Genomic DNA, 26,062 nt, shown 5'->3' on the forward strand with positions numbered 1-26,062 from the left:
TCAGTGTCTGTGATTATTCTTGTATAATGCTATACTAGCAAATGGAAATATATAGTCTAGGTCTTCCTAGCCCTTCCTTTTTTATGCTCATCTTTCTGCACTTTGTGTTTTCATCTTCAAAGTTTCGCTTTTCTGGATGATCCTAGCATATGTTGACATAGAAGGTAACCCTTGGCATGGAAGAGCACAAGCTAGTTATTTGAGATCGGAATTAGTTTTTCCTGCTTGTTAACACTTGCCAGTGCACCCCTCTGGGTCATGAGTTTTCTTTATGGGAAGGTTTTCATCTATTGATTCAATTTCTTTAGTGGCGAAAGGATTATGCAAATTTCCTACTTTTTCTTGAGTGAGTTTGGTAAGATTTCATGTCTTAGGAAGTTTCCCATTTCGTTAAAAGTTTCATATATTCTGGAAAATTGTTTAGCAGGTCTTCTCTTCTAATGCCTGCTTCTGCAGACGTTAAAACCTTCAAGTATGGTTCACCTTTAGTTATTATTCATTCTCTCTTTCTTACACACACACACACACACACACACACACACACACACACTCTCACTCTCTTACTTGATTAGTTTCATCAGAGACTTGTGAGTTCTATTACTCTTTTCAAAAGCTAACTTTTGGCTTTATTGATCCTTTCTGTTACGTGTTGCATGTTCATTTAGGTTGTTCAGTTTCCTTTCACAAGAAATGTAGAAGTGAATGTCCTTATACCTGTCTGTTAAGGCACATTTGCCAGTGCATGCATTTATCTGACATATGATTACTAGCCCTAGAATTGCTCATTTGTAGGGCATGCCAATGAATAAAATATTCAACTTTGTTTAGATGTTGCACAATTGCTTTACAGAATTTTGTATTAGTTTATACTTTTGCCAGGAGTATTTTGTTTTATTTTATTTTATGACAGGGTCTCACTCAGTTGCCCAGGCTGGAGTGCAGTGGTGTGATCATGACTCACTGCAGCCTAACTCCTGAGCTCAAGTGGGAGCCCAACTGATTTTTTAAATTGTGGTGACAGAATGTTGCTATGATGCCCAGGCTGATCTTGAACTCCTGACCTCAAGTAATCCTCCTGCCTTGGCCTCCTAAAGTGGTGGGATTATAAGCATGAACTGCCATGCCTGGCTCACCAGGAGTATTCTAGATTTCCTAAAACCTTATGTCAAACTTCATATTATAAGACTTTCATTTTTAAAATCAATTTGGTGGGTATAAAATATACCTATTTGTTATTTTATTTTGCTTTTCCTTAATTATTAGTGAGATTGACCAATTTTTTCATATGTTTATTGGCCATTTCTGGATCCTCTTCTGAACTGACTGCTCATATTTTCTTGTGACTTACAGGAGATTTTATATCTTTATATATCTTGGGTATCACTGTTTGGAACACATTAAAAAAAACTTTTTAATTGAAGTAAAACATATACATATAAAATGCAGAAATCATAAGTGGACAAGCTTGATGGATTATCAGAAAACAAACATACCTTTTAATTATTCTTCCCCATGAAGTTCAAGAAAGAAAACAGTACTAGCACCTCTGAAGGCCTGCCTCTTCCATCTTGCAAAACTATGCCTACCTAGTCACCCCAAATAACCCCTTTCCGGATTAATACTATCATAGATTAGATTTGCCAGTTTTCAAATTTTGTTTAATTTGAATAAAATCATATGTAATATTTATGTCTAGTTTCTTTGGCTCAAGAGCAAACCAGTGGAATTATCCATGCTGTTGCATGTGGCTATATTTCATTCATTTTCATTGCTGTGCAGTATACTGTTTCATCATTATTGTTGTTAGACTTTTGAGTCATTTCCAATTTCTGGGTCTTAGAAGCAAAGCTGTATGAACACTTTTCTCACTTATGAATGCAATTTTATAGGGCATATTGCATGAGAGTGAAATAGTTGGGCCATAAGAGTATGTAGAAAATGCCAAAACATTTTCCATATTGATGTGCCAATTTACAGTTCCAGCAGCAGTGTATAAGAGTTGTTTATGCTCCTATGTCTGACAACACATGGTACTATTAGTCTTTTTAATTTTTGCTGTTTGGATAAATAAGTAATTGTGTTTCATTTCAGCTTTAATACCAAATGATAATGCTGATATTCTTTAAATTTTTTTTTCTTGGCCCTTGGGTGTGTGTGTGTGTGTGTGTGTGTAGTTTTTTTGAGTACTTGCTGGTGAACTTTTTTTTTTTTTTGAGACAAGGTCTTGCTCTGTCACCCAGGCTGGAGGGCAGTGATGCAATCAGAGTTCACTGTAACCTTGAACCCCTGAGTTCAAGTGACCCTTCTGCCTCAGCCTCCTGAGTGCCTACAGGATACCTTGTCCAGGAGATACCATTTTTTTTTCTGTGAAAAGCCAAATAATAAATATTTTAGGCATTGTAGGCCAGATGGTCTCTGTTTCAACTACTCAACTCTGCTTTAATGGCACAAAACCAGTTGTAGACAATATAGAAATGAAGGAGTGTGGTTGTGTTTAAATAACATTTTATTTACAAAAACAGATGGTGAGCCTCATTTGGCCCATGGGTGGTTTGCTAACCTTGTCTTGTCTATTTCTCATTGATTTGTAGTAGTTCTTTATATATCTAGATACCAGTAATTGTTACAATGTGTTCTTCTAAGCAATGGCTAGCCTTTCTATTCTGGTAATGAGGTCTCAACTTCTTGGTTTTAATGCAGTCTAACGTATCGATTTTCCTTTGTGATTGGTACTTTCTGTGACTTAAGAATCTTTTCCTACCCCAAGGTAAAAAGATATTTTCCTACATTTTCTTTTAGAAGTTTCATTATTTTTCTTTTTCCACTGAATTTTAATGTAGTGTAGTGTTGGTAGGGTCAAGTGGAATTTTTTTTCTGTATGGACTTATAGTTTATCTGTTCTTTTCACATTGCTTTGCATGCCACCTCTGACTTAAAGCAAATTGCTCTTTGTGTGTAGATCTGTTTTGGAACGTCTGTAGTGTTTCCTTCTATTTCTTTTCTCTCTTTTTATTTTTTTGAGACAGAGTCTCAAAAAAATACAGGGCAGTGGCATGGTCTTGGCTCACTGCAACCTCTGCCTCCTGGGTTCAAGCAATTCTCCTGCCTCAGCCTCCAGAGTAATTGGGATTACACATGCAGGCCACCACATCTGGCTAATTTTTTGGATTTTTAGTAGAGACAGGGTTTCACCATTTTGGCCAGGCTGGTGTCAAACTCCTGACCTCAAATGATCCACCTGCCTTGGCCTCCCAAAGTACTGGGATTACAGGTGTAAGCCACTGCACCTGGCCCTTATCCTTTCTAATTATTATGGCATTAGGTAACTCTTGCAAGTTTTGTGTAAGTTCTCTGCTTTTTTCCTTTTCTGAAATGTTGCCTTGGCTATTCTAACTTCTGTTTATGCAGCACTTGGAGAGGGACTCAAGAGTTATGACCAGCAATCCTAAGAGATTCGATCCTATGGGTCTTTTAAAAATTCAGATGTTCAGCCTCACCCTCTAATAACTGAAGCAGATCACACATGGGTGGGGCTCAGATGCCTTTATTTTTAAAACAACCCTTGGGCTTGTGAAGGTAGGTGAAATCTGGAGACCAGCAGTGTTAAGCAGGAGAGATCATCTGATACTGTACTACCTGCTCAGATTTGGTGACTCAGGTACGGCTGTTTTTGTCACGACCTTGTGCTCAGACCTGGAATCACTCTTTGGGCCTCAATGTTGTCATCCGTAAAACCAGAGGGTTGGAATCAATTCTGCAAGTATCTGGAGTCTGTGATCTTCCTGGTCCTGTGCCAAGCGATGTCATATGTCTTTAAAGAAGTTATAGTTTATCAGAGGAAGCAGACAAATAAACTAAGAATTTTATTACAGCATGAGAAGAACATAAAGAAAGCAAAATTAGAGTAGGTCCTGGAATGTCTGTGGCTATGCTTCCTGGAAAAGGTGCCTTTGAACTGTGCTTAATTAGCCTGGTGGATATGGGAAAGGTCAGTAATTACAGGGAAGCAGCAAGTGCAAAGGCATTGGGTTAGAAAGAGAATGGTGTTTGGGGGCCTTGGTTAGAGTTTAGGGTACGTGTAGAAAGATGGTGCTAGAAAATAAAGACCATTTATGCCAATCTAAAGAATTTTGGCAGTGAATCCTACCATCAGGAGAATGGCACGAGCAAATTCACATTTGAGAAAAGTCCTTTTGTAGGTACCAGTGAATACATGTGAAGGGCTTGAGGATGGTAGCATCCTGATCATTTGGACTATCCTAGAAATCAAGTTAAGAGTGGGGTTCATTTCAGAAAGTTATAAAGTAGAACTGATAAAATAAGAGAAAAGGAGGGGGAGAGGAGGTGGGAGAACTCATATCTGAGGGCCTCTATTTTTTTCTAATTGTAAGAAGACATTACGGCGAAAATTTAAAAGAGTAATGTAAGTAAATAGATGGTGACACAAAGAATTTCTAAGGTGAAGACCCTGAATTTATAGTGGTACCAAGATGCCCGTTTATGTGATTATCTCCTATAGTGCTCTGCTCATCTGGCTGGAAGCATGTAGCAGAGAGATGAAGGGATCCATCAGAATGGGGGCTTTGCAGGTGAAGATGCTGGAAGGACTGAGGGCTACAGAGTTGAGGTACTGGAAGGGAAGTGATTGAAGTGATGGACACATGAGTCCAGGATGGACAGGAAAGGAAATGATAGCTGAACCAGCCTAGAACTTAGAAGAAAATAGAGAGGTCAGGTCGGCTAATCCAAGTTAAGATAGAAAAGTGAGTTGAATGGATCAAAAGTTCAGGTGGAAAATTGTGATGCCCACAGTGAGTAGACACTCACCATCCACGGTGAGGCCTTTTGTCTTGTAGACGCCTTAAAGCTAAAAAGTCACAAGAACAAAACAACCAAACCACCTTACATTTTACTGAGTCACTTACTGCTAAGGCTCTGGATGGAATTCCATGTCTCCAGCTGGCTTCACTGAAAGGTGAAGGTAAGGATGGTGCATCTTCCTGGCTTTTCTACTGGAAATCACAGCCCTGGAGACATGGAAATTTCTCCAGCAGTATTGAAGTGCCTAGTCTCCAGTTTTGTGGGAGCTGAGTCTTCTGGTTTATTTGTCAGGGTGGCTCTTCCTGATGTGGCATGGCTTGACACACTGGAGTTGAGTAAGTGGCACCCCTGGTCTCTGAATTGCACGTGGTATCAATTCCCCACTTTCAGGGTTGTGGTAGAGATCGCAGGTTTCAGGGAAAGCTACTTCTGCAGTGTGGTTCTGGCCTCGATGCCCCTTCCTAAGCACTTTCACAGATTTTGCAAAGCATCTAGTATCTTGTCTTGAATTCTTTTCCGCATATAATACAGAATGGTTTTTGTTTGCTAAATCCAGACAGAGGTATATGGCCTCATGGCTGTGTTTCAAAGATTAAATGACCTAATCTATCCACGAAACATTTAGTTCAACATGAGTACATAATAAGTACCTAAAAAATAAATATTGGAGATTATTATTTAGTTAAAGGAATGAGTGAGCTGGAATAGGGAATCAATCAGAAAGTAGTATATTTAATTTTAATAATTTGGAGACAGGGGTTCTGGATAATGGCAAATCCCTATGGCAAATCCTGGCTTATGTATGGGAGGATTGAAAACTGAGAGAAGTCTCTAGGAAGTCTTCGAAACTGAAGAGCTGACAAAGGACAAGGTTTGGGTATTAAGACATCTGTGTATACCTGGAAAAGCGGTAATGTCTCCAATTTGGTTTTTGTTTCAATCCCAAATTACTCTTCAGCACAGCAGTTTTGGGCCCCTATCACTGCTCAGTCTGAACTTGCTAAAGTTACTTCGGGCTCTCCAGTTGCTAAATTAACATTCATTTTCAGCCAGATTGTGTCATTCAGCACTGCTGGGCACTCCCATCAGCCGGGAACTCCCTTCTCATTTCTTTATAAGACTTACTGATACTCTGTCTCTGCTTATCATTTTTGTTTCTGGCGCTTCCTTTGTAATCATCACTGAGTTCTTTTCCTCTATATGTGGGTCGTATGATTTGGGGTTCCCCATGGTTTCAGCCGTGGTCATCTTCTATGCTCACTTTGCTTACATTCAAGTGGATGATTTATAGAACCATCCATTTGGTTCTGTATTCTACATATGGCTCCCAATTCTCTTCCACTTTGAGCTTTCTTCCAAACTCCAGATTCTTTTGTCCAACAGTCTAATATATGTTCTCCTTAGACCCTCCCATCCCTACTGCTCACCCAATGCACCGTGGTTAGAGCTATTTTTTAATCTTACCCCAAATAGGATCATTTTTTTCCCATTTATTTGCATTCCTTCTTCTACCTAATAACACCTTTGCATACCTAAGTCCTGCTCCCTCTGTGTATTCCAAAATTGTCACTAAATTTTATGGATTGAAATTGCTTAAAATCATTGTTTTTTGTTTTGTACCTGCTATCCCTACTGCCCTGCCTTTGTTTAGGTTCCATTTGACCTCAGTTTATGGAACTAAAATCTAAATTGCTTATATTTAGATTTTATTTAAAAATCTTAGATTTTATTTAAATCTAAAGGGTCTTTAGCATTGCACTGTTTTAATCCTTTACTACATGGCAACTGAAGGATCTCTCCCAAAAGAAAATCTGATTATCTTATTCTCTTGCTCAGAAAGCTTCTGATGCTCAACTCCTCTTCAAAGTTTTATATGACAGGGCTCCTGACTGCCTCACCAGTTTTATCTTCATCACGCTTCTGTACCCACTGCATCTTAGCAAGAATTCTCAGGCTATTTTATGTCTCTGAAATATTGTACCTGCTGGGTCAGGAGTTTTCTTCATGGTGCCTGGAATATATAAGGTATTCAAATGTGGACTCTATTGTTCTTAATATTTTAATCTTAAATCTTGTTAGTGAGACATTACCCTAAAGATTTTGAATTTAAATCCAAGCTTGTTTCAAATTTAAACTTTGAAATAATATTCCAGTGGATCAGAATAGAGGCAGTCCAACTTACAGCAAAGCGACGGAATGGCCCTCAGCTGTCAAGGCTGAACTTTAAGATGATTAAAATAGTCACATCTTGAAAGAAAGAATGAATCAATCAGAAAGAGATGTAGGTGATGGGGAGGAAGGCAGCAAATCACACTGCCATGTGTGTACCTATGCAACAATCTTGCATGTTCTTCACATGTATCCCAAAACCTAAAATGCAATTTAAAAAAAAAAAAGAGAGAGAACTGCTCGACCATGGAAGCACAGAAGGGGAGGCCCAGAGACTGTGCCTAGCCAGGGACTATCCAGGGAGGACTGTCCAGGGAAGAGGTTTATGAAGTCCAAGGACTAAACATTGTGCTTTGTTTGGGCTGAGTGCATGGCTTATGCCTGTAATCCTAGCACTTGGGGAGTCTAAGGTGGGCAGATTCTTTCAGCCCAGGTGTTTGAGACCAGCCTGGGCATCATGGTGAAACTCCGTCTCCACTAAAAAAACAAAATAGGGCATGGTGGCAAATACCTGTAGTCCCAGCTACTCAAGAGGCTGGAGTAGGAGAATCCCCTGAGCAAGAACCTGTCTCAGGAAAAAAAAGTGCCTGTCTGTATCCTAAGGAAGACATCACAATATCAGAGTCAGATGTCTTCACACATCTAACGCTGATTAGTAATTCCCATTTCGTTTGATAAGCAGTTGTCAGAATTGGTTTCCAATACCAGGTATTTACAGGGAAATAATGTAAGCCTTCTAGGAAGTAACATTTCACATTACAAATGAACATTAATTATAATGTTTATAATAATTAATGTGGCATTAATTATTTATTACATCCTGCTGGGTGGCTCTATTCATGCTGCTCCAAGGGTGGAGAACGAAGTGTGACTCTGAACTGCCTAGGTGAGGAGAGAGCTTCACACTTGGGCAGTTAAATATTTATTCAATTAGGGGTTTGCATGTTGATTTTATCTTTTAGACTGTGCACTTCCTGAGGAGAGGGACTGCATCTTAGTCCTACATGGCCAGGCCCGTCACGGTGCAAGCAAACTGCAGGAACTCAAACATTTGAATGAACAAATGGACTCAATTAGCTAAGCAGTCACTCTGTGGAGTGTAGCTTCTTGAAGGACAGGGAACATGTTTGGGAAAATTCAGAAGTGGGCCCAAGGAATGAAAGAAGTGATTATTAACATGAGAATGTAAGCCTAGGACAGGACAGAGGAATGGTGAGGCTTGCCTTCTGGGTGTCTGCTGAGAGAGAAAGCATTCCTGAGACTCACTAGTCATCTGGTTGGTTGGGTGTGAGGTTGTTGCTTTGTCCATGGGGGAGGCGTGGGGAGTGCGAGAAGTGATGTGACATCTGCCCTCCATAAACTTGGCCAGCATCCTTTGATCACAGTTCAGCCCTTCAAATTGGATATTGGTGAAAAACTATTTTGGATTTCTATAAAGTCCAATGCTTGATAAATGCAGAAAGTGTAATTGGCCCCGCAATGCAGTGGGAGCAGTCACCATTCACCTGGGTTTCCAGTAAAGGGACTTGGGCCATTAAGTGGTAGTCTGCTGGGAGACATCAGTCCTTGAAGGTGGAGGATGTTCATATCCTTCTGCCAAAAACTTACCCAGGCTCAGTTTTCCTTTGTGAAGTCTTCCTCCCAACTCACATAGGCCATTCTTCCCTCAACTCCTGCTAGACTTAATGTTTGTATAACTCACTTTAGCCTGTAAAATATTCTTTGTCAAATCTGTGTATATCTATATACACACACTTGAACATGTATATGTATACACACATATATATATATATATACACATTATAAACAAACTGGGCAAGGAATTCTGCTGTGTTTATCTATCCGTCTATCATTAATCTATCGTCTATCTATTTTTCTATTTACTCACTTTGCTAGCTATCTGTGGTCTTCCAGTAAGATTGTAGATTACCCTAATTCTAGGGATCACACAGGTTTCTAAGAATTCATTGAATTGAATTTTGTTTTTATTTGTATTAGGACTGTAACGAGATTAAAGGGGAGCGGTTCACTCATTTGGAAACCAAGCTTTTTGTGAGCAACGTCTCGCCAGAGGACAGAGGGAACTACGTGTGTCAGACCATACTGTTACACTCAGGGAAGAAGTACAAGGTTTCAAATAGCATCACTGTGAGCACCAGTAAGTATGCTCATGTATGCCTGTTGCCTTGTCTTCTCTTGGCTTTGTGCGAACTGGCTTCCGGCTTTGGACTTTGGGTAGGAGTGATTCTAGGTCTTGATTTTCCTGAAGGCTAGCAGGGTCTCAGACCTGCCACTGTTAGAATCAGAAGCTGGGAGGAGTGAGGCAGAAGGACATGAGCAGCTTAGTCCCCTCATCTGAACAACAGAACGCTCAAAACTCTTGGTTGATTTGTGAGAATTAAATGAGATTATGCACATAGACTAGCTTCTGGAGTGCCTGATGAAACACAGGTATTTAGAAACTGGTAGATGTGATGAACGTGACTCCCATTTCAGCCGAGGTCTCCCCTGCCTTGAGTGCTGCAGAGCTCAGAGTTCTGGATATGGTCCTGGGATATCCTGCTGTGCATGGGACCTGTGTTCTCAGGCCAGAGCAGCCAGCTCTCTTGAAGATAAGCCCTGGAGGTTTGAAAGTATAGCCTTAGGGGAAGAAAATCCCTAAAAGTAATTTAGTTCAAACCACTAATTTAATTTAATTTTTAAAATTTTCAATTTGCGTGGGTACATAACAGGTGTATGTATTTATGTGGTACATGAAATGTTTTGAATACAGGCATGCAATGTGTAATAATCACATCATGGAGAACGGGGTATCCATCCTCTCAAGCATTTATCCTTTGATTTACAAATAATTCAATTACCCTCTTTAAGTTATTTAAAAATGTACCATTAAGTTATTATTGTCTATAATCACCCTATTGTGCTATCAAATAGTAGGTCTTATTCATTCTATATTTTGTACCCATTAACCATCCCCACTTCTCCCCTCATTCCCCCTACTACACTTCCCAGCCTCTGGTAACCCTACTTCTACTCTCTGTGTCCATGAGTTCAATTGTTTTGATTTTTAGAACCCAAAAATACGTGAGAACATATGATGTTTGTCTTTCTGTGCCTGGCTTATTTTATTTAACATAATGATCCAGTCCTATCCATGTAGTTGCAAATGGCAGGACCTCATTCTTTCTTATGACTGAATAGTGCTCCCTTGTGTATATGTACCACATTATTTTTATCTATCCATCTGTTAATGGACACTTAAGTTGCTTCCAAATCTTCGCCATTGTAAACAGTGCTGCAACAAACATCGGCCTGCAGTTATCGCTTCAATACACCGATTTCTTTTCTTTTGGGTTTATACCCAGCAGTGGGATTGCTGGATCATATGGTTGCTCAATTGTCAGTTTTTTGAGGAACCTTCCAACTCTTCTCATAGTGGTTATACTAATTTACATTCCCACTGACAGTGTACAGGGCTTCTCTTTTCTCCACACCCTCAGCAACATTTGTTATTGCCTGTCTTTTGGACATAAGCCGCTTTAACTGGGTTGAGATGATCTCATTGTAGTTTTGATTCCTACTTCTCTGCTGACCAGTGATGTAGAGCACCTTTTCATATGCCTGCTTGCCATTTGTATGTCTTCTTTTGAGAAATGTCTATTCAGATCTTTTACCCATTTTTTGATCAGATTGTGTTTTTTTTTCTATAGAGTTGATTGAGCTCCTTATAACATTCTGCTTATTAATCCCTATGGGTGGTTTGCAAATATTTTCTTCTCCTCTGTGGGTTGCCTTTTTGCTTTGTTGATTCTTTCCTTTGCTGTGCAGAAGCTTTTTAACTTGATGTGATCCCATTTGTCCATTTTGTGCTTATGTAGTATTGCTTAAGAAATTTTTTGCCCAGACCAAATAGTGCATATTAAGTCAGATGTTTCTTTGTTGATTTTCTGTCTGGAAGATCTGTCCAGTGCTGAAAGTGGAATTTTGAAGTCTCCAGCTTTTATTGTATTGGAGCCTGTCTCTCTCTTTAGCTGTAATAATGTTTGCTTTTAAATCTGGGTGCTTCAGTGTTGGGTTTTATGTCCTCTTGCTGAATTGACCTTTTTATCTTTATACAGTGACTTTGTCTTTTTTTTAAAATAGTTTTTGTCTTGAAATCTATTTTCTCCAATTATAGCTACTCTTGCTCTTTTTTGTTTTCAATTGGCACGGAATATCTTTTTCCATCCCTTTATTTTCAGTCTATATGTGTCTTTATAGGTGAAGTGTGGAAACAATCAATGGGTCTTATTTTTTTATTCATTCAGCCATTCTATGTCTCTTTATTGGAGGGTTTAGTCCATTTACATTTAATGTTATTATTGGTAGATAAGAACTTACTCCTGCCATTTGTTTTCTGCTTGTTTTGTGGTCTTCTCTTCCTCCTTTCTTTCCTTCCTGTCTTCTTTTAGTGAAGGTGATTTTGTCTGGTGATATGATTTGGTTTCCTGCTTTTTAGTGTCTCTATTGTATGTTTTCTGGTTTGAGGTTTCCATGAAACTTGAAAATATTATTTTATAACTGATTATTTTAACCTGATAACAACTTAATATTGTTTGCATAAACAAACAAGCAAAAAGAAAGCTTGTAAATATTATTTTATAACCCATTATTTTAACCTGATGACAACTTAATATTGTTTGCATAAACAAACAAGGAAAAATAAAACTAATAAAAATTCTACATTTTAACTTTATCCCTCTACTTTTTAACTTTTTGTTGCTTCTATTTATATCGTTTTGTACTGACCACATCTTGAAAAGTTGTTGTAGTCATTATTTTTAATTGATTCATCATTTAGTTTTTCCACTTAGGATAAGAATAGTTTCACACCACAGTTACAGTGTTAAAATATTCTGTGTTTTTCTGTGTATTTATTATAATCCGTGAGTTTTGTACCTTTGGGTGATTACTTATGGCTCATTAATGCCCTTTTCTTTCTGATTGAATTACTCCCTTTAACATTTCTTGTAGGACAGTTTGGTGTTGATGAAATCCTTTAGTTTTTGTTTGCCTGGGAAAGTCTGTTTCTTCTTCATGTTTGAAGGTTATTTTTGTGGATATACTATGCTAGGGCAAACGTTTTTAAAATGCCTTATGACACTCTCTCCTGCCCTATAAGGTTTCCACTAAAAAGTCTGCCGCTAGATCTGTTAGAGCTCCATTGTATGCTATTTGTTCCTTTTCTCTTGCTGCTTTTAGAGCTCTTTATTTATCCTTGACCTTTGGGAGTGTGATTATTAAATGCCTTAAGGTAGTCTCCTATGGATTAAGTCTGCTAGGTGTTCTACAGCCTTCTTGTATTTGAGTACTGATATCGTTTTCTAGATTTGGGAAGTTCTCTGTTATAATCCCTTCAAATAAACTTTCTACTCTTTTCTCTTTCTCTACCTCGTCTTTAAAGCCAATAACTCTTAGATTTTCCCTTTTGAGGCTATTTTATAGATCCTACATGCATGCTTTATTGTTTTTTATTCTTTTTTATTTCATCTCATTTGGCTGTGTATTTTCAGATAGCCTGTCTTCCAGCCTGCTAATTCTTTCTTCTGCTTGATACATTCCACTATTAAAGGACTCTGATGCATTCTTTAAAATGCCAATTGCATTTTCCCATTTCCAGAATTTCTGCTTGATTTTTAGAAAATTATTTCAATCTCCTTGTTTATCTGATAGAATTCTGAATTCCTTTTCTGTGTTACCTTGAATTTCTTTGCCTTTCCTCAACACAGCTATTTTGAATTCTCTGTCTGAAACATCACATATCTCTGTTTCTCCAGGATTGGCCCCTGGTGTCTTAGTTAATTCATTTGAGGAGGTCATGTTTTCCTGGATGATGTTGATGCTCGTTGATGTTCTTCAGTGTCTGAGCGTTGAAGAGTTAGGTATCTATTGTAGTCTCACTGTCTCAGCTTATTTGTACTTGTCCTTCTTGGAAAAGCCTTCCAGATATTCAAAAGGGTTCAAGCGTTTTGATCTAAGCTGTATCTGCTTTAAGGGGCACCCTAAGCCCAGTAATGCTGTGCTTCTTGCAGACTTGTAGAAATACTGCCTTGATGATCATGGACAATATCCGGGCGAATTCTCTTGATACCAGGAAGAGACTGGTTCTCTTTCCTTACTTTCTCCCAAACAAACCAGAGTCTCTCTGTCTTTTCTGAGCCACCTAAAGCTGAGTGTGATGTGACACAAGCACCACTGTGGCCATGACCACTATGACTGCTGGGTCAGACCTAAAACCAGCACAGCACTGGATCTTGCGCAAGGCCTGCTTTACCCTCTCCCTGGCTATTGCTTATGTTTGCTTAGGCCCTGGTGCTATACGGTCAGCTGGTGCCAAAGCCAGCCAGGCCTGTGTTCCTTTCATCAGGGCTGATTGCCACTGGTGAGGTCTCTCAGGCCCTGGGTGGATCCAAAGGTGCCGTCTAGGAGTCAGGGATTAGAGTAAACAAACCTTAGAAGTCTAACAAGTGTTTTTTTTTTTTTTTTTTTTGGTACTGCAGCTGAGCTGGCAGTGAAACCACAAGATGTAGTTCTTCCCACTCTTCCCTTCCCTTTCCAAAAGCAGAAGAGCCTTGCCATCCATAACCACCACCACCACCACCAGCCACAAGGAGTACTGCCAGACTACCACAGATGTTCCTTTAAGGCCCAACAGCTTTTAAATCAGCTTGTGGTGAATGCTGCCTTGCGTGGGACTCACTCTTTAGGGCAGTGGGCTCCCTTCTGGCTCCAGGCATGTGCAGAAGTGCCATCCAAGATTCAAGTCCTAGAATCAGGGACTTCAAGACCTTGCTTTGTGATCTACCCCCCTGTGGCTGTGCTAGTACCTAAAGTGCAAGACAAACTTTTCCCTCTGCTTTTCTCAAGCAAAAGGAGTTTTGCCGTATAACCCCCCACAGCTGGTAATGTGCTGAGTCTCACCTGAAGCCAGCAAGTTTCAGAGGCTCATGCAAGGCATTCAGTGTAGTATCTGGAAAATTGCTTCTGATTATTCAGGGCACAGGGGCTCTTCAGTCAGCAGGTGGTGAATGCTGCCAGGACTGAACCCCTTCCTTTAAGGCAGCGGGTCCCCTTTGGCCCATGGTGTGTCTAGAAATGTTGTCTGGAAGGCCTGGAACATGGGCCTCATGACTCTGATCATTGTCCTCTCTTGCTATGGCTGAGCTGGTATCTAAGATGCAAGATGGAGCCCTCTCCACTCTTCTCTCTCCTCTCCTTAAGTGGAGGGAAAGTGCCTCTTTTAGAGCTGCAAGCTGAGAAGTCCAGGGTGATAAAGAGGGGTGATGCCCACACTCCCTTGGCTGCCCTAGATGGGAACACTGAGGTATATGGCATTCCCCACTCCAGTCCATTGTCTCTGGGCAGCACTAGGACTTGCCTAAGGGTTGCAGTCCCTGTGGCCCAGACTGCCTGTCAGGTTTACTTCAAGACCCAGAGCACTTTAGCCTTTGGTAGTAAGATCTATGGGAACTCAAGTGCTGATCACTGGATCAGTATTTCCCCTCTGTCTAGGTCGTTTTAAATGCTCCCTCCATGGGCCGGTGGCAGCTGAGTTTGATCCAGTTTTCCTTTCTGCTCTAACAAGACAGCACCGAGTTCAGTGCCTCACAATTACTGTGTTCTTCTTCCCCCAGCAATCAGCGACACTTAGTACCATGCCGTCACTGTTGAGGATTAGGGAGGGTGGCATTGGTGATTGAGTACTGTTTTTTCTGTCTTGTTAGTGTCCTTTTCTTCGATACAGAGTTAAAGCCAGATACTATAAGTGACTTTTGGTTCTGACCAAGGTGTTTTTTCTGTGTAGATAGTTGTTAACTTGATGTTCTTGTAGGGGAGACAGTTGGTGAACTCTTCTATTCTGCCATCTTGCTCTACTTTCTCTCCCCAAGCCGTAAATTTTACAGAGGTCCAGGAGGGGAGCAGCTAGTGCTCGACTTACAACCACGGTCGGGACCACGGACCGGTCATAACACGATTTGGTCGTAAGTTGAGTAGGCTATATGTACAGTTGAAATGGTGCACACGGAGATGGTAGTGCTGCCGGAAGCTGGTCCGCACTGTCGTACGCCCAGCTGGGCAACGTTTGCGCTGCCAGACGCAGAGCAGTCGTGGCTAGCGATTGTGGTCGTAAAGTCGAATGGTCGTAAGTCGCATAGGTGGTAAGTCGATCAATACCTATTGAAGGTCACAAAGCTGGTTATTGTCAGAAACAGAGCCAGAGCTCTGGCATTCAGTGCCCAGGCCAGCATTGGTTTTTCCAAATACACTGGGCAAGAAGTCAAGGAGTTCCTGCTGTGGTGCCTTTCGCTCTTTCTTTAGTAGAAAGTTGTTTTCCATATTTACGCATCTAGATGAGAACTAAAGGCTCGATACTTCTTTGATGTAGACCTTCCTATTTGTCACTAGTTTCCATCACACTTCAGAGTACTTGGGGAGACTGAGCTATTTCTGGATGGTCAGGATCCTTAAGGGGATCTGCTCAGCATGGATGGCTCCCTGCTGCCTTTGCAGGACAGGGCCCTTTACTCTGTACAGTCCAGTGACTCCCTGTCTTCCAGCTGTTCTCCCACAGAGCCCTTCCTTTCTAGTCCTTCCTTGTTCTTTGCTGCAACTGCTCATTTGATTTAAATATTTTTGGGTGGTCTTCAATTTTAATTATTCTCACTAAAAGCACAGTAATTAAGAAAATTAATTTTATAAGGTGTTTTGATTTCCATGCATTTGGCTTTTATGCTGACCATTACCTCTCTGATAAAAGCACCTTCCTCATCTTGTTCACAGTTGAATCCCTGGCACCGAGCCCAGTGCCTGGCCTAGACCAGGCACAGATCTATTTATTAACCAAATGATTGACTATAATGAATTAATTTTACATTAGTAACTGGAGGAAAATTTTGAAAGGTGAAATTTATCAGGTAAAGTGAAGAATCCCTTAGGAAGTAGCTGGGTTCAGTAGTCTCTACTTCATGTTCAATAAACATTTATTTATGATCTGTTTTATGCCAGTATTATGGTATGGCCTGATAATTAAAAAATGAAAAGCATTGTTTCTTCTACTGAGAAACTGTCAGCCTGGTGGTGATGAATCTAGAGATTAAATGGATCATTTTAATATCATGTGCTAAGGGTAGAGTCATAGACAGTGTCTGGGGAGCAGGAAAAGAATAAGAAGGAGCCATGAGTGGCAAGCAAATGGTCTGGGAAGGCTTTCCAAGAGGAAAGGAGTTCCCAGGCGAATTTCAAAGAATGAATAGGATTCTTAAAAGTAAAGAATGAGTATGATTCATAAGAGTGAGAAGGGGTCTCTAGGCAGAGAGAACAGAGAGAACATTATAGGACAAAGCATGGAAGAGTTAAGCATTATGTTTATGTTGGATCTAAATGATTTTGTTAGAGCCTATGTAAGTATCTGGTAGGGAGGGTGGGAGCCGAGACCGTGGAGTTAAACAGGGGCAAGGTCCAGGGGGCTGCTTATGCATAGGCTTTACCATGCAGCCACTGAGGGCCTATACAAGTGCACAGTCCTGGGGCTGCATTTGTGCTGGGAGACATCGGTATTGAGATGGATGGAAGTCAGAGGTGAAGAGGGCTTTGCAGCTTGGAGACCATTTACGAGGCTAATAAAATATCCAAAAGAGTGCTGATAGTCTCAACTGGGGAGAAGGCCATGGGGGATTTCTTCTTAAAGCAATCATTTAAGAACTCTTTGCTGAGTACTGAACAAAGCTAGGTTCTGTGCCAGGCAGAGAGAACATGGTGGTGAAGAAAACAGCCACCACCACTGCTCTGATGAAGCCTGAAGGCTGAGAGGGAGGGGAGGCAGAGATTAATCAGATAGCTCACTAATAAGATGTGTAATTACAGGGAAGATGAAAGAAATGAAGAAAGGAAAAATCTGAGATCAAACAGATGAGGGCCTAGTGAGAAGGCAGTGGCTCGGGGAAAGCTTTCTGATAATAGTGATGTTGATGGTCAGGAAGCATTATGTGGGTGATAGAGTTGGGGAGATTTTTTCGAGACTGAGGAAGTAGCAAATGTGAGGCCTTAGTATAAGAGGGAACTCAGAGTATCTGAAGAGTGGAAATCAGGGTTAGAGTGATGATGAATGAGAGAAATTATGGTAAGTGATGAGGTTGGATAAGTAGTCAAGGGCCAAGATCAAGTAGGAACTAGCAATTCAGAGTAAGTAGTATGAATTTTATTCTAAGAACAATGACAGCCAGCCAGACAGATTGAAAACAGGAGAGTAGCATGGCTTGATTATCATTTCTGAAACAGCAGACTGCCTGCTGTGCACAGAATGATCCATTGCAGGGTGGATCAGAAGTGCAGGTGCAGAAGTGCAGGTAAGGCATGAAGGCACAGGTAACATGCTATCTTTGAAGATGTAGAGATGTGGATGGGTTCAGGACATCTTAAGAGGTAAAACCCACAGGGTTTAGTGTTGGGCTTAATATGGGAAGAAATATGGCATGGTCAAAAAAGTTAGCTAGGCTTTCTGACACATGCTATTGACTGGATGGTGATGCTATTTAGTGAAATAAAATGACTCTGGAGGAAAACCAGATTTAGGAGTGAGATCATGAGTTTGGTCATTGCTGCATTGAGTAGTATGAGGTGCCCTTGGATGGCGGAGATCCAGAGTAGGTTATGGCTTGTGTGGGCCTGGAGCTTAGAGGCAGGACTAGAGATATGACCTTCAAAGTCATTGGCCCTGAAATGATATTTGAAGAGGTGGGTGTGAATGAGATTGCTTAGAAAAAGAGTGGAAAATAGAAGGCTTAGGAATGAAGAAAAAGACAGGCTGAGAAATGAGGAGGTAAAAGTAGTTGAATTTGGTGATTGATAAGTTGAAGAAGGTGAAAGAAAAGCTGTTGCCTAGAATGGTTTTTGGATTTTACATATGTGTGTTCTAGTGGGTGGCGTTACATTAACTAGCTGGAGATAACTTTTGTTTGAGACATGCTGTATTTAAATAGTTTGTGGAATATACAATTACTATTACCATCATAAAAGATATGTATTTTTGTATTTTTCCTAGCTCCTCTCTTACAACTTTTCCATATCCCACCCCAAATATATAGGAGGAGTAATGGAACTAAGTAGGTGATTGTTAAATTTTGGTAGACACATGGGAGAGGAAAGAAGTAGAGAAAGACTCAGGGACAGGGAGTCAATACAGGGAGACAATGCTAGAGTTTGGTGGTAGGATGAAAGAGCTGGAACAATAATAGAAGAGGAAGGGATATAAAAGAATATGGAAATGCAGAGTTGGAGGAGGAAGATTGAAACTGAAGATGTGATGAACCCTCATGGATCTCTCACCCAACTTTGACAATTATCAACTTCTGGTTAGACATTTTTCATCTTTACCTCTACCCACTCCCACCAATTTTAAAGGCTATTTAAAAGTAATTTAAAAACATGATATTATGTATTTTTCCATCTATATAACATTCTTAAAAGGATGAAACTATAGAAGTGGAAAACAGATTAATGGTTGCTGTGGAATAGGAACAGCATGAGGGAGTTTTTTTGAAAATAAAACAAGAGGGTTCCTGTTTCTCTCAAGCTGGCACCTAAGTCAGGCCTTTGTTTATAGCCACTGCTTGAAAAGTGTTTTTGGATTATTAAGTAATGAAATTTTATTATACAAGCTTACTAGTTTATATTATAAACAATATAAGGCCGGGGGCGGTGGCTCACGCCTGTAATCCCAGCACTTTGGGAGGCCGAGGCAGGTGGATCACGAGGTCAGGAGATCAAGATCATCATCACGATGAAACCCCGTCTCTACTAAAAATACAAAAAATTAGCTGGGCATGGTGGCGCGTGCCTGTAATCCCAGCTACTCAGGAGGCTGAGGCAAGAGAATTGCCTGAACCCAGGAGGAGGAGGTTGCGGTGATCCGAGATCGCGCCATTGCACTCCAGCCTGGGTAACAAGAGTGAAGCTAAGTTTCAAAAAAAAAAAAAATATATCTATCTATCTATCTATCTATCTATCTATCTTATATATATATGATATATATCTATCTTATATATATATATCATATATAGTTTATACCAAAATATAATGGCCAAAGTGAACTCTCCTCATAGCTCAGCTTCTAGCTTTTTTTTTTTTTTTTTTTTTTTTGGCAATTCAGTTACTTCCGGTTGAAAATATGTATTTATGGAGTGAGATTTTGTGACAGTGTAGGTTTTGATTTTTCTTGAACAGAGCTGATTGTCTGCTTTGCAGGGCTTCGTGTTATTGCATCAAAGTTTTTGGGAATGTGTCATATGTGATTCTAATACAATTTCCTGTGGGTATGATTTCTTAACAGAAAGAGTTGAATATGGAGGAAGTATCCCTAAAATCATTTATCCAAAAAATAATTCAATTGAAGTACAGCTAGGTGAGTAAATCATTGAAGCCATTGAAATCACTAGGGGAAGAGCTTATTATGTCTGCTTATCCTGGTGAATATTTTAAACCTTAAGGATGAAGATGAATCCCATACACACCTAGTTTCCAACTTTGGATATTCCTGACTGAGCTCATGGGGAGAGGAATCAAAATAAAACACCAGAGAGCCGAAGCATGGAAAAGTTGTGGTGGCAGAGAAGTCTGGCAGTGAACACTATGGGCCTAAAGTGATTACTATAAATTCATTTATGCAAAGGCAATGAAAATGCAAATATTCTTGAAGAAGACAGTACATAATATAAATATAAAACTATTATTAAATAATGTTGACCAGGAGTTCTGGATTATATTCCCTCACACTGCAAGGAATATTAAAGGAGTGAAAAAAATTATTATATTGTATTGCTTAATCTACGTGGAAAAGGATCGACAAGCATTATCTCAGTTTGGGATCTAACTAGAAAAAAGGGGTCAAATTATTTTTTAAAACTTAAAAATAATCACTAGTAAAATAAATATGTTGTATAACATCTGAAGAAAAAGGAAATTAAGCAAAAATCCCAACACCTCCCAAAATAGAAAGTTATATGTGCCAAATAGTAGTGTATCAAAATACATAATGCTAAAAGTCTCAGAAATATAATACATAAAACAACACAATTGTTTCAGATTTGAACATACTCTTGCTCTGAGAAATTTACTAGGAAAGTAAGATTCTACATGGCTCAAATAATATAGTAAAAGTAATGTGTCTAATACATAGATCACTCTCAGAACATCTATGTAAAACTCAGAGTCCAAAAGAGAAATTGTATAGATCATGGGGTATAATCATGATGCAGTGAATGTAAAAATTTGTAACTAAACCAAAACAATAAAATAATCACAGTCATTAAGTATGTGAAGTGATGGCTTTGTTACTTAGCTTGATTTAATTATTCTATAATATAAACATAGCAAAACATCACATTGTACCCATAAATATATACAATTATTGTCAATTAAAACTAAACAATATTAAAAAATGTAAACAACAGAAAATCCATCTTTCAGCTATTGCATTTTTGGTTAGAGAACCAAAGCCATAGATAAGGAATATTAGAAAATAATGATAGTGAAAATACTTCATATCAAATGTCATGGTGTATGACCAATGCTGTACTCCAAACAAGTTTATATCTTTAAATAACACAATTATTAAGTGTAGAAATAATTAAAGTATACAATTAACCATTTGATTCTATAAAAAAACAACAAGAATAAAAGTAGAAAATAATGAATTTATTAAAGGAAAATAAACTAATACAGTGTGTCCCAGAGTTGGTTAAGGGCAGAAGAGTTGTGGTGGGGATGGAGGAGAAAGATAAACTTCCAGCAAATCTAATCTCCTAAATGCAGAGACAACCAAATATAAAACATTTAGAAATATAGGAAAGTTTATACAAAACAACAAATGATAAAGAGATGAAGTCTGTTTAAAAGCCACTAGGCCCATATATTTTTAGAATAATTCTTTTAAACTTTCAAGGAAATAATAATGCCCATAATAAAGGATAATTGTCTACACATTACTCACTATATGAATACTTTTAAAAGACAAATTTGGATGTTTTATCTCTCTTAACTGACTTCCTTTCCCATTCCTGCCTTTATAAATTCTAGCCAATGTGTTTAGATAAGAGGGAGTCTTAGAAGTCTTGGAGGGAGGAAGATAGACTTATAATTTGTAAAACTTGATCTGTTGGTTTCTACTTAGAAATTTTAACAAAATTAAGTAAAAAACTATAATCACTAGCATTTGCTTACTAATGTTAATACAAAATAAACACTCAAAGTTAATAGAATTTTTACATGCCTAAAATAGCATATATTTTGTAATTGGGGAAAACGGCATTCACATTTGCAATACAAGTATCAAAATAGTAAGGAACAACTGAACAAGAAATTAGAAAGACTTGTCAAAATGATTAAAAATGCAACATTTTAAGGTGGAACATAAAAGAATATGTGTTTTAGTGAAACTCCAAAAGATGTTTCTAAAAAGAAACAGTATTAAAATGTTATTTCTCCTAGATTAATAATTCAAGTTTAATATAATACCCATTAAATTTTTCTGAATATACTAAAACTTGTCAAAGCATTTCTAAAATTTCTGTCAAAAATTCTGGAAAGAGTTAACCAAGAAAAATTTAATAGAAGAAAAAAGAGAGCCGTTTCCTTGTAAGTATTAAAATGTATTATAAAAATGTAGATTAGTATGTCAACAAGATTGCTGACTAGGGGTTTCTAGCACTAATTCCCCTACAAAAGGGCCAAAATATCAAATAAAAAGCTACATTTTAATTAGAGTGTCTGAAGGAGAGCACTAGAGTACAGCATAGAAATGATGGAGCCCCTGTGGAGCACAGAAACTCAGGATGGCAGCATGGACAGGGGAGGAAATCACCCTTTCTCTGTAACTCTTTTTCCCCCACCAAGATTGACTTGGAGCCAAGAGAAACTTCTTGCAGCAAAAAGGTGTAAGCAGAAGGCCCCTGCAACCTTCATTAGTACTACAGACACCTGCAGTTCTTGCTACAGAAGAAATCTGCAGTCCTCACAGGCCCTGAGCCATGTGGGGAGCAGCCTGGAGTTCTCATGGCTGCATTGCTCCAATGCAGGAAACTACCTTGTGCGCACCCTTATCCCCCGTGACCCACTCTGCTACAGCATGGCACTATCTTGGAATTCTAGCTACTGTTAGAGTGAGTCCTGCTGTGGGGGCCACTAGCCACTGCATCTCTCCACCCCCAAGGCTCTGCCATCATTCCGCCATGTTCATACGGGGTGGCTACAACTCCACAATCCTGGTTACTTGGAGTATAAGCCCTGAGAAATTACTGTGATCCTCATGCTCAAATGTACATAGTGCCCTGCTTTCTGTATGGACAAGCAGTCCTGCACAATGGGGAAACTTCCCCTGGCCAGCAGTTCTTCTCTGCTCACCCTCATAACCATGAGGGTATATATGCTCACCCTCAGCCTGAGAACCAGGCCAGCAGTCCTGCCCTTGGCAAGACCACAGCCCTTTTCCATTGGACCTACTGTGTGTGCACACACACCCTTGGCCTGAGAACCAACCTGGTAGCCCAGCACCCTGCAAAGCCATGCCACTGTCAGTACAAACTCTTGCAGCCTAGGCCACTGAGATACTCAAAGATATTACAGATGTGGATTGTAATTGAAGAAACTGCATGAAGACTACACTTCTGTGACTCTAGAACCAAAGCCAACATGCCCTATTTAACTGACATGCTAGGATGCATCTACGGAAAATATCTTTCTCTAAGAAAGCTACTCCATAAAATTAGAAGAGGTGATTGTTGCACTAGATGTGCACCTATCAACATAGGGACACAAGAAACATGAAAAAACAGGAGACGTGACATCTCAATGGAGCTCAATAATTCTCTAGTAACAAACCTAAAATAAAATATACTAAATGCCTGAAAAGGAATCCAAAATAATGATCTTAAGGAAACCCAGCTAGATAACAAGAGAATATAAGCAAATAATTCAATGAAATCAGAAAAATAATTTATGATCTGAATAAGAAATTCAACAGAGATAGATATCATAAAAAAAGAACCAGAGAGAAATCTGAACTTAGGAAGTCAATGAATGAAATAAATGCAATTGAGAATTCAACAACAGACTAGAATATTATATAACAACTTTCTTTCTCTTCTTATAATTTTAAAGTTTTACCTGATATAAGTGTAGCTACTCCTGGTTGCTTTTGTTTTCCATTTGCATGGAATATCTTTTTTCATCTCGTCACTTTCAATGTATATGTATGTATCCTGAGTGGACCTACTGTGAGTCTGTGAGTAAAGTAAGTCTCTTGTAGGCAGCACATAGTTGGTTCTTGTTTGTTTGTTTGTTTGTTTTGTTTTTTAAATTTATTTTGCCACTATATGTCTTTGAATTAGATAATTTAATCTATTTGCATTCAAAATTATTATTGATCAGTAAGAACATGACTCCTGACATTTTGTTAGTTGTATTCTGGTTGTTTTGCAGATCCTTTGTTTCTTCATAAAGAATTTTGTGATTATAATAGACTATTTTAAGCTTATTACAATTTTACTTTGGTCACATAAAAATACTCCAGCCATTTATCCTCCCCCTAACAGTTTATATTTTTGTTGCCTTAATTCACATCATTATAGATTATGTGTCCCTTAATAACTAATTGTGTCTGTCGTTATTTTTGAACATTTTGACCTTTAAACTTAGTACTAGAGGCTTGAAAGATTTACATAACACCATTATAGCATTGAAATATTCTGAATTTGATTTTGAACCTCTGCTAGTTTTGTGCTTTCACATGTATTTATGGTGGTAATTATCATCCTTTCACTTTCAGTTGCATCATTTCCTTAGGCATTTTTTGTAAAGTTGGTCTAGTAACAATAAGTTCCCTCAGTTTTTGCTTGTCTGGAAGGGACTTCATTTTTCTTACATTTCTGAAGAATAGCTTTGCTGGATATAGTATTCTTGGATAGCAGTTTTTATTTTCATTCAACACTTTGAATATAATATCCTTTGTTCATTAATTGGAAAAATTAATATTGCTCAAATGTCCATACTACTGAAAGCAACTAACAAGTATGGAAAGGAAATATTCAATGCAATCCCTATTAAAATACCAATGACATTATTTTGACAAAAGAGAAGGTACAGTCCTAAAATTTGTATAAAACCACAAAATACCCTGAATGGTCAAAGCAATCTTGAGGAAAAGACCAAAAGGCCAAAAACCGAAAACAAAGCTGGAGGCATCACACTACCTGACTTCAAAATATACTAAAAAGCTATAGTAATCAAAACAGCATGGTATTAACATGAAAACAGACACAGATCAATGGAACAGAATACAGAGCCCAGAAATAAACATGCAAATCAACCTCCAACTGAGATTTGACAAAAGTGCCAGTAACACACATTGAACAAATAAGTCTCTTCAATAAATGGTGATGTGAAAATTGGATATCCACATGCACAAGGATGACACTAGACCCCTATCTTTTAACATATTTAGAACTCAACTTGAAGTGTTTTAAAGACTTAAATATAAGACCCGAAACTATGAAACTACTAGAAGGAAACATTAAGGAAATGTTCATGTCATTGGACTGGGCAAGGATGTTTCGGATAAGACCTCAAAAGCACAGACAATGAAAGTAAAAATAGATAAATGTGATTATATCAAACCAAAAAGCTTCTTCACAATAAAAGAAACAATCAACAGAGTGAAAACACAATCTACAGAATGGGAGAAAATGTTTGTTAACTATGCATCTGACAAGGGGTTAATATTGAGAATATATTAGGAACTCAAACAGCTGAACAGTAAACAAAAATAAACAAAAAACAACACAAATAATTTGATTAAAAAATGGACAAAACACATTGCTTCTGGGATTCAGACAATATCCTGTTTTCTTGATGGGGTGAAAATGGTATAGATATTTGCTTCATGATAATTCATTAACTCTACATTTCTATTCTATACCCTTTAGTATATGTGTGTTGTATTTCACAATCCAGTTTTTAAAAAAATCACTTAGAATAAAGGACACTCCTTGAATGTTACAATTTACTATCCTCATGGGACAAAATCCACTGAGACTATAAATTGATGAAATATAATTTGTGAGTGCGTGTAGAGGCAGGATAATGGAAAGAGGAAAAGTGTTGGGGCCACATTTATTGAAGTCAAAATATCACTGGATTTGGTGTTAGAAATCTAGAGTTAATATCTCATTTCTTCCTCTAATTAATTTGGGTAAGTCTCTCCATCTATCCAAACATCGGTTTTTGCATCCTTAACATAGGCATAATAGCACCTCCCCTTTTCCTGCCATGTAAAATTGTTTTCACATGGCATTTGTATACTTGACGATGTTTGGCAATGTATGTGTATTTGTTTACAATGGATGTCCTGGAAGTCCACTTGCTCCTCATGGTTTCTCTCCAGGAAGAGAAAAAGGTAGATTAACATTAGCCTGGGGGGGTATTTCTGGTAATCAAAAGGTATTCGAGGCTCGAGAGTAAGATGCACTTGTTATCCAGGTGTTAATAAATTTGAAAGTTTGTAGAATTTTCAGTGAATATTGATGATTTTGTTTTTTTAGGCACCACCCTGATTGTGGACTGCAATATAACAGACACAAAGGATAATACAAATCTACGGTGCTGGAGAGTCAATAACACTTTAGTGGATGTTTGCTATAATGAATCCAAACGAATCAGAGAAGGGGTGGAGTAGGTGTTTTGCTTTTCTGAATTCTCTCAAAGCTATCAAGGGTTTCTCTGTCTAAGTGAATCTGGTGTCACTACTGCCTTCTCCTACTGTCTTTGCCTCTCAATGATTCATGTTATCAATTCCACCTACCATATAGTGAGGGAGATATGTATCCCTGAGAGCAGTAAGATCTATTTCTCTCCACTACTACTTAAGATTAGTCCCACTTCCATTCAGTTATATCATGAACCATAGGCCTTCAAAGCTTAATGCCCTGGGCATACTAGGCAAACACCGGAAATGACACAAATGTGTATTTTGCAACAGTGGAAG

The 26,062-nt window shown here is 38.6% G+C and overlaps 1 protein-coding gene across 4 annotated transcripts in view; it reads left to right on the forward strand.

Moving 5' to 3' along the window:
- The window catches only part of IL1RL2 (interleukin 1 receptor like 2), a 49,493-nt gene that overhangs the window by 5,471 nt on the left and 17,960 nt on the right, over positions 1-26,062 (forward strand). For all 4 annotated transcript variants that reach the window (XM_032255545.1, XM_032255542.1, XM_032255543.1 and 1 more), the window contains 3 exons: positions 8,989-9,148; positions 19,358-19,429; positions 25,620-25,749. In XM_032255545.1, the coding sequence (XP_032111436.1) occupies positions 8,989-9,148; positions 19,358-19,429; positions 25,620-25,749 (362 nt within the window). The remainder of the gene's footprint in view (positions 1-8,988; positions 9,149-19,357; positions 19,430-25,619; positions 25,750-26,062) is intronic.

This window comes from Sapajus apella, unplaced genomic scaffold (genome assembly GCF_009761245.1).
Source record: "Sapajus apella isolate SASKATOON/1434 unplaced genomic scaffold, GSC_monkey_1.0 scaffold89, whole genome shotgun sequence".
NCBI classification, from domain to species: Eukaryota; Metazoa; Chordata; class Mammalia; order Primates; family Cebidae; genus Sapajus; species Sapajus apella.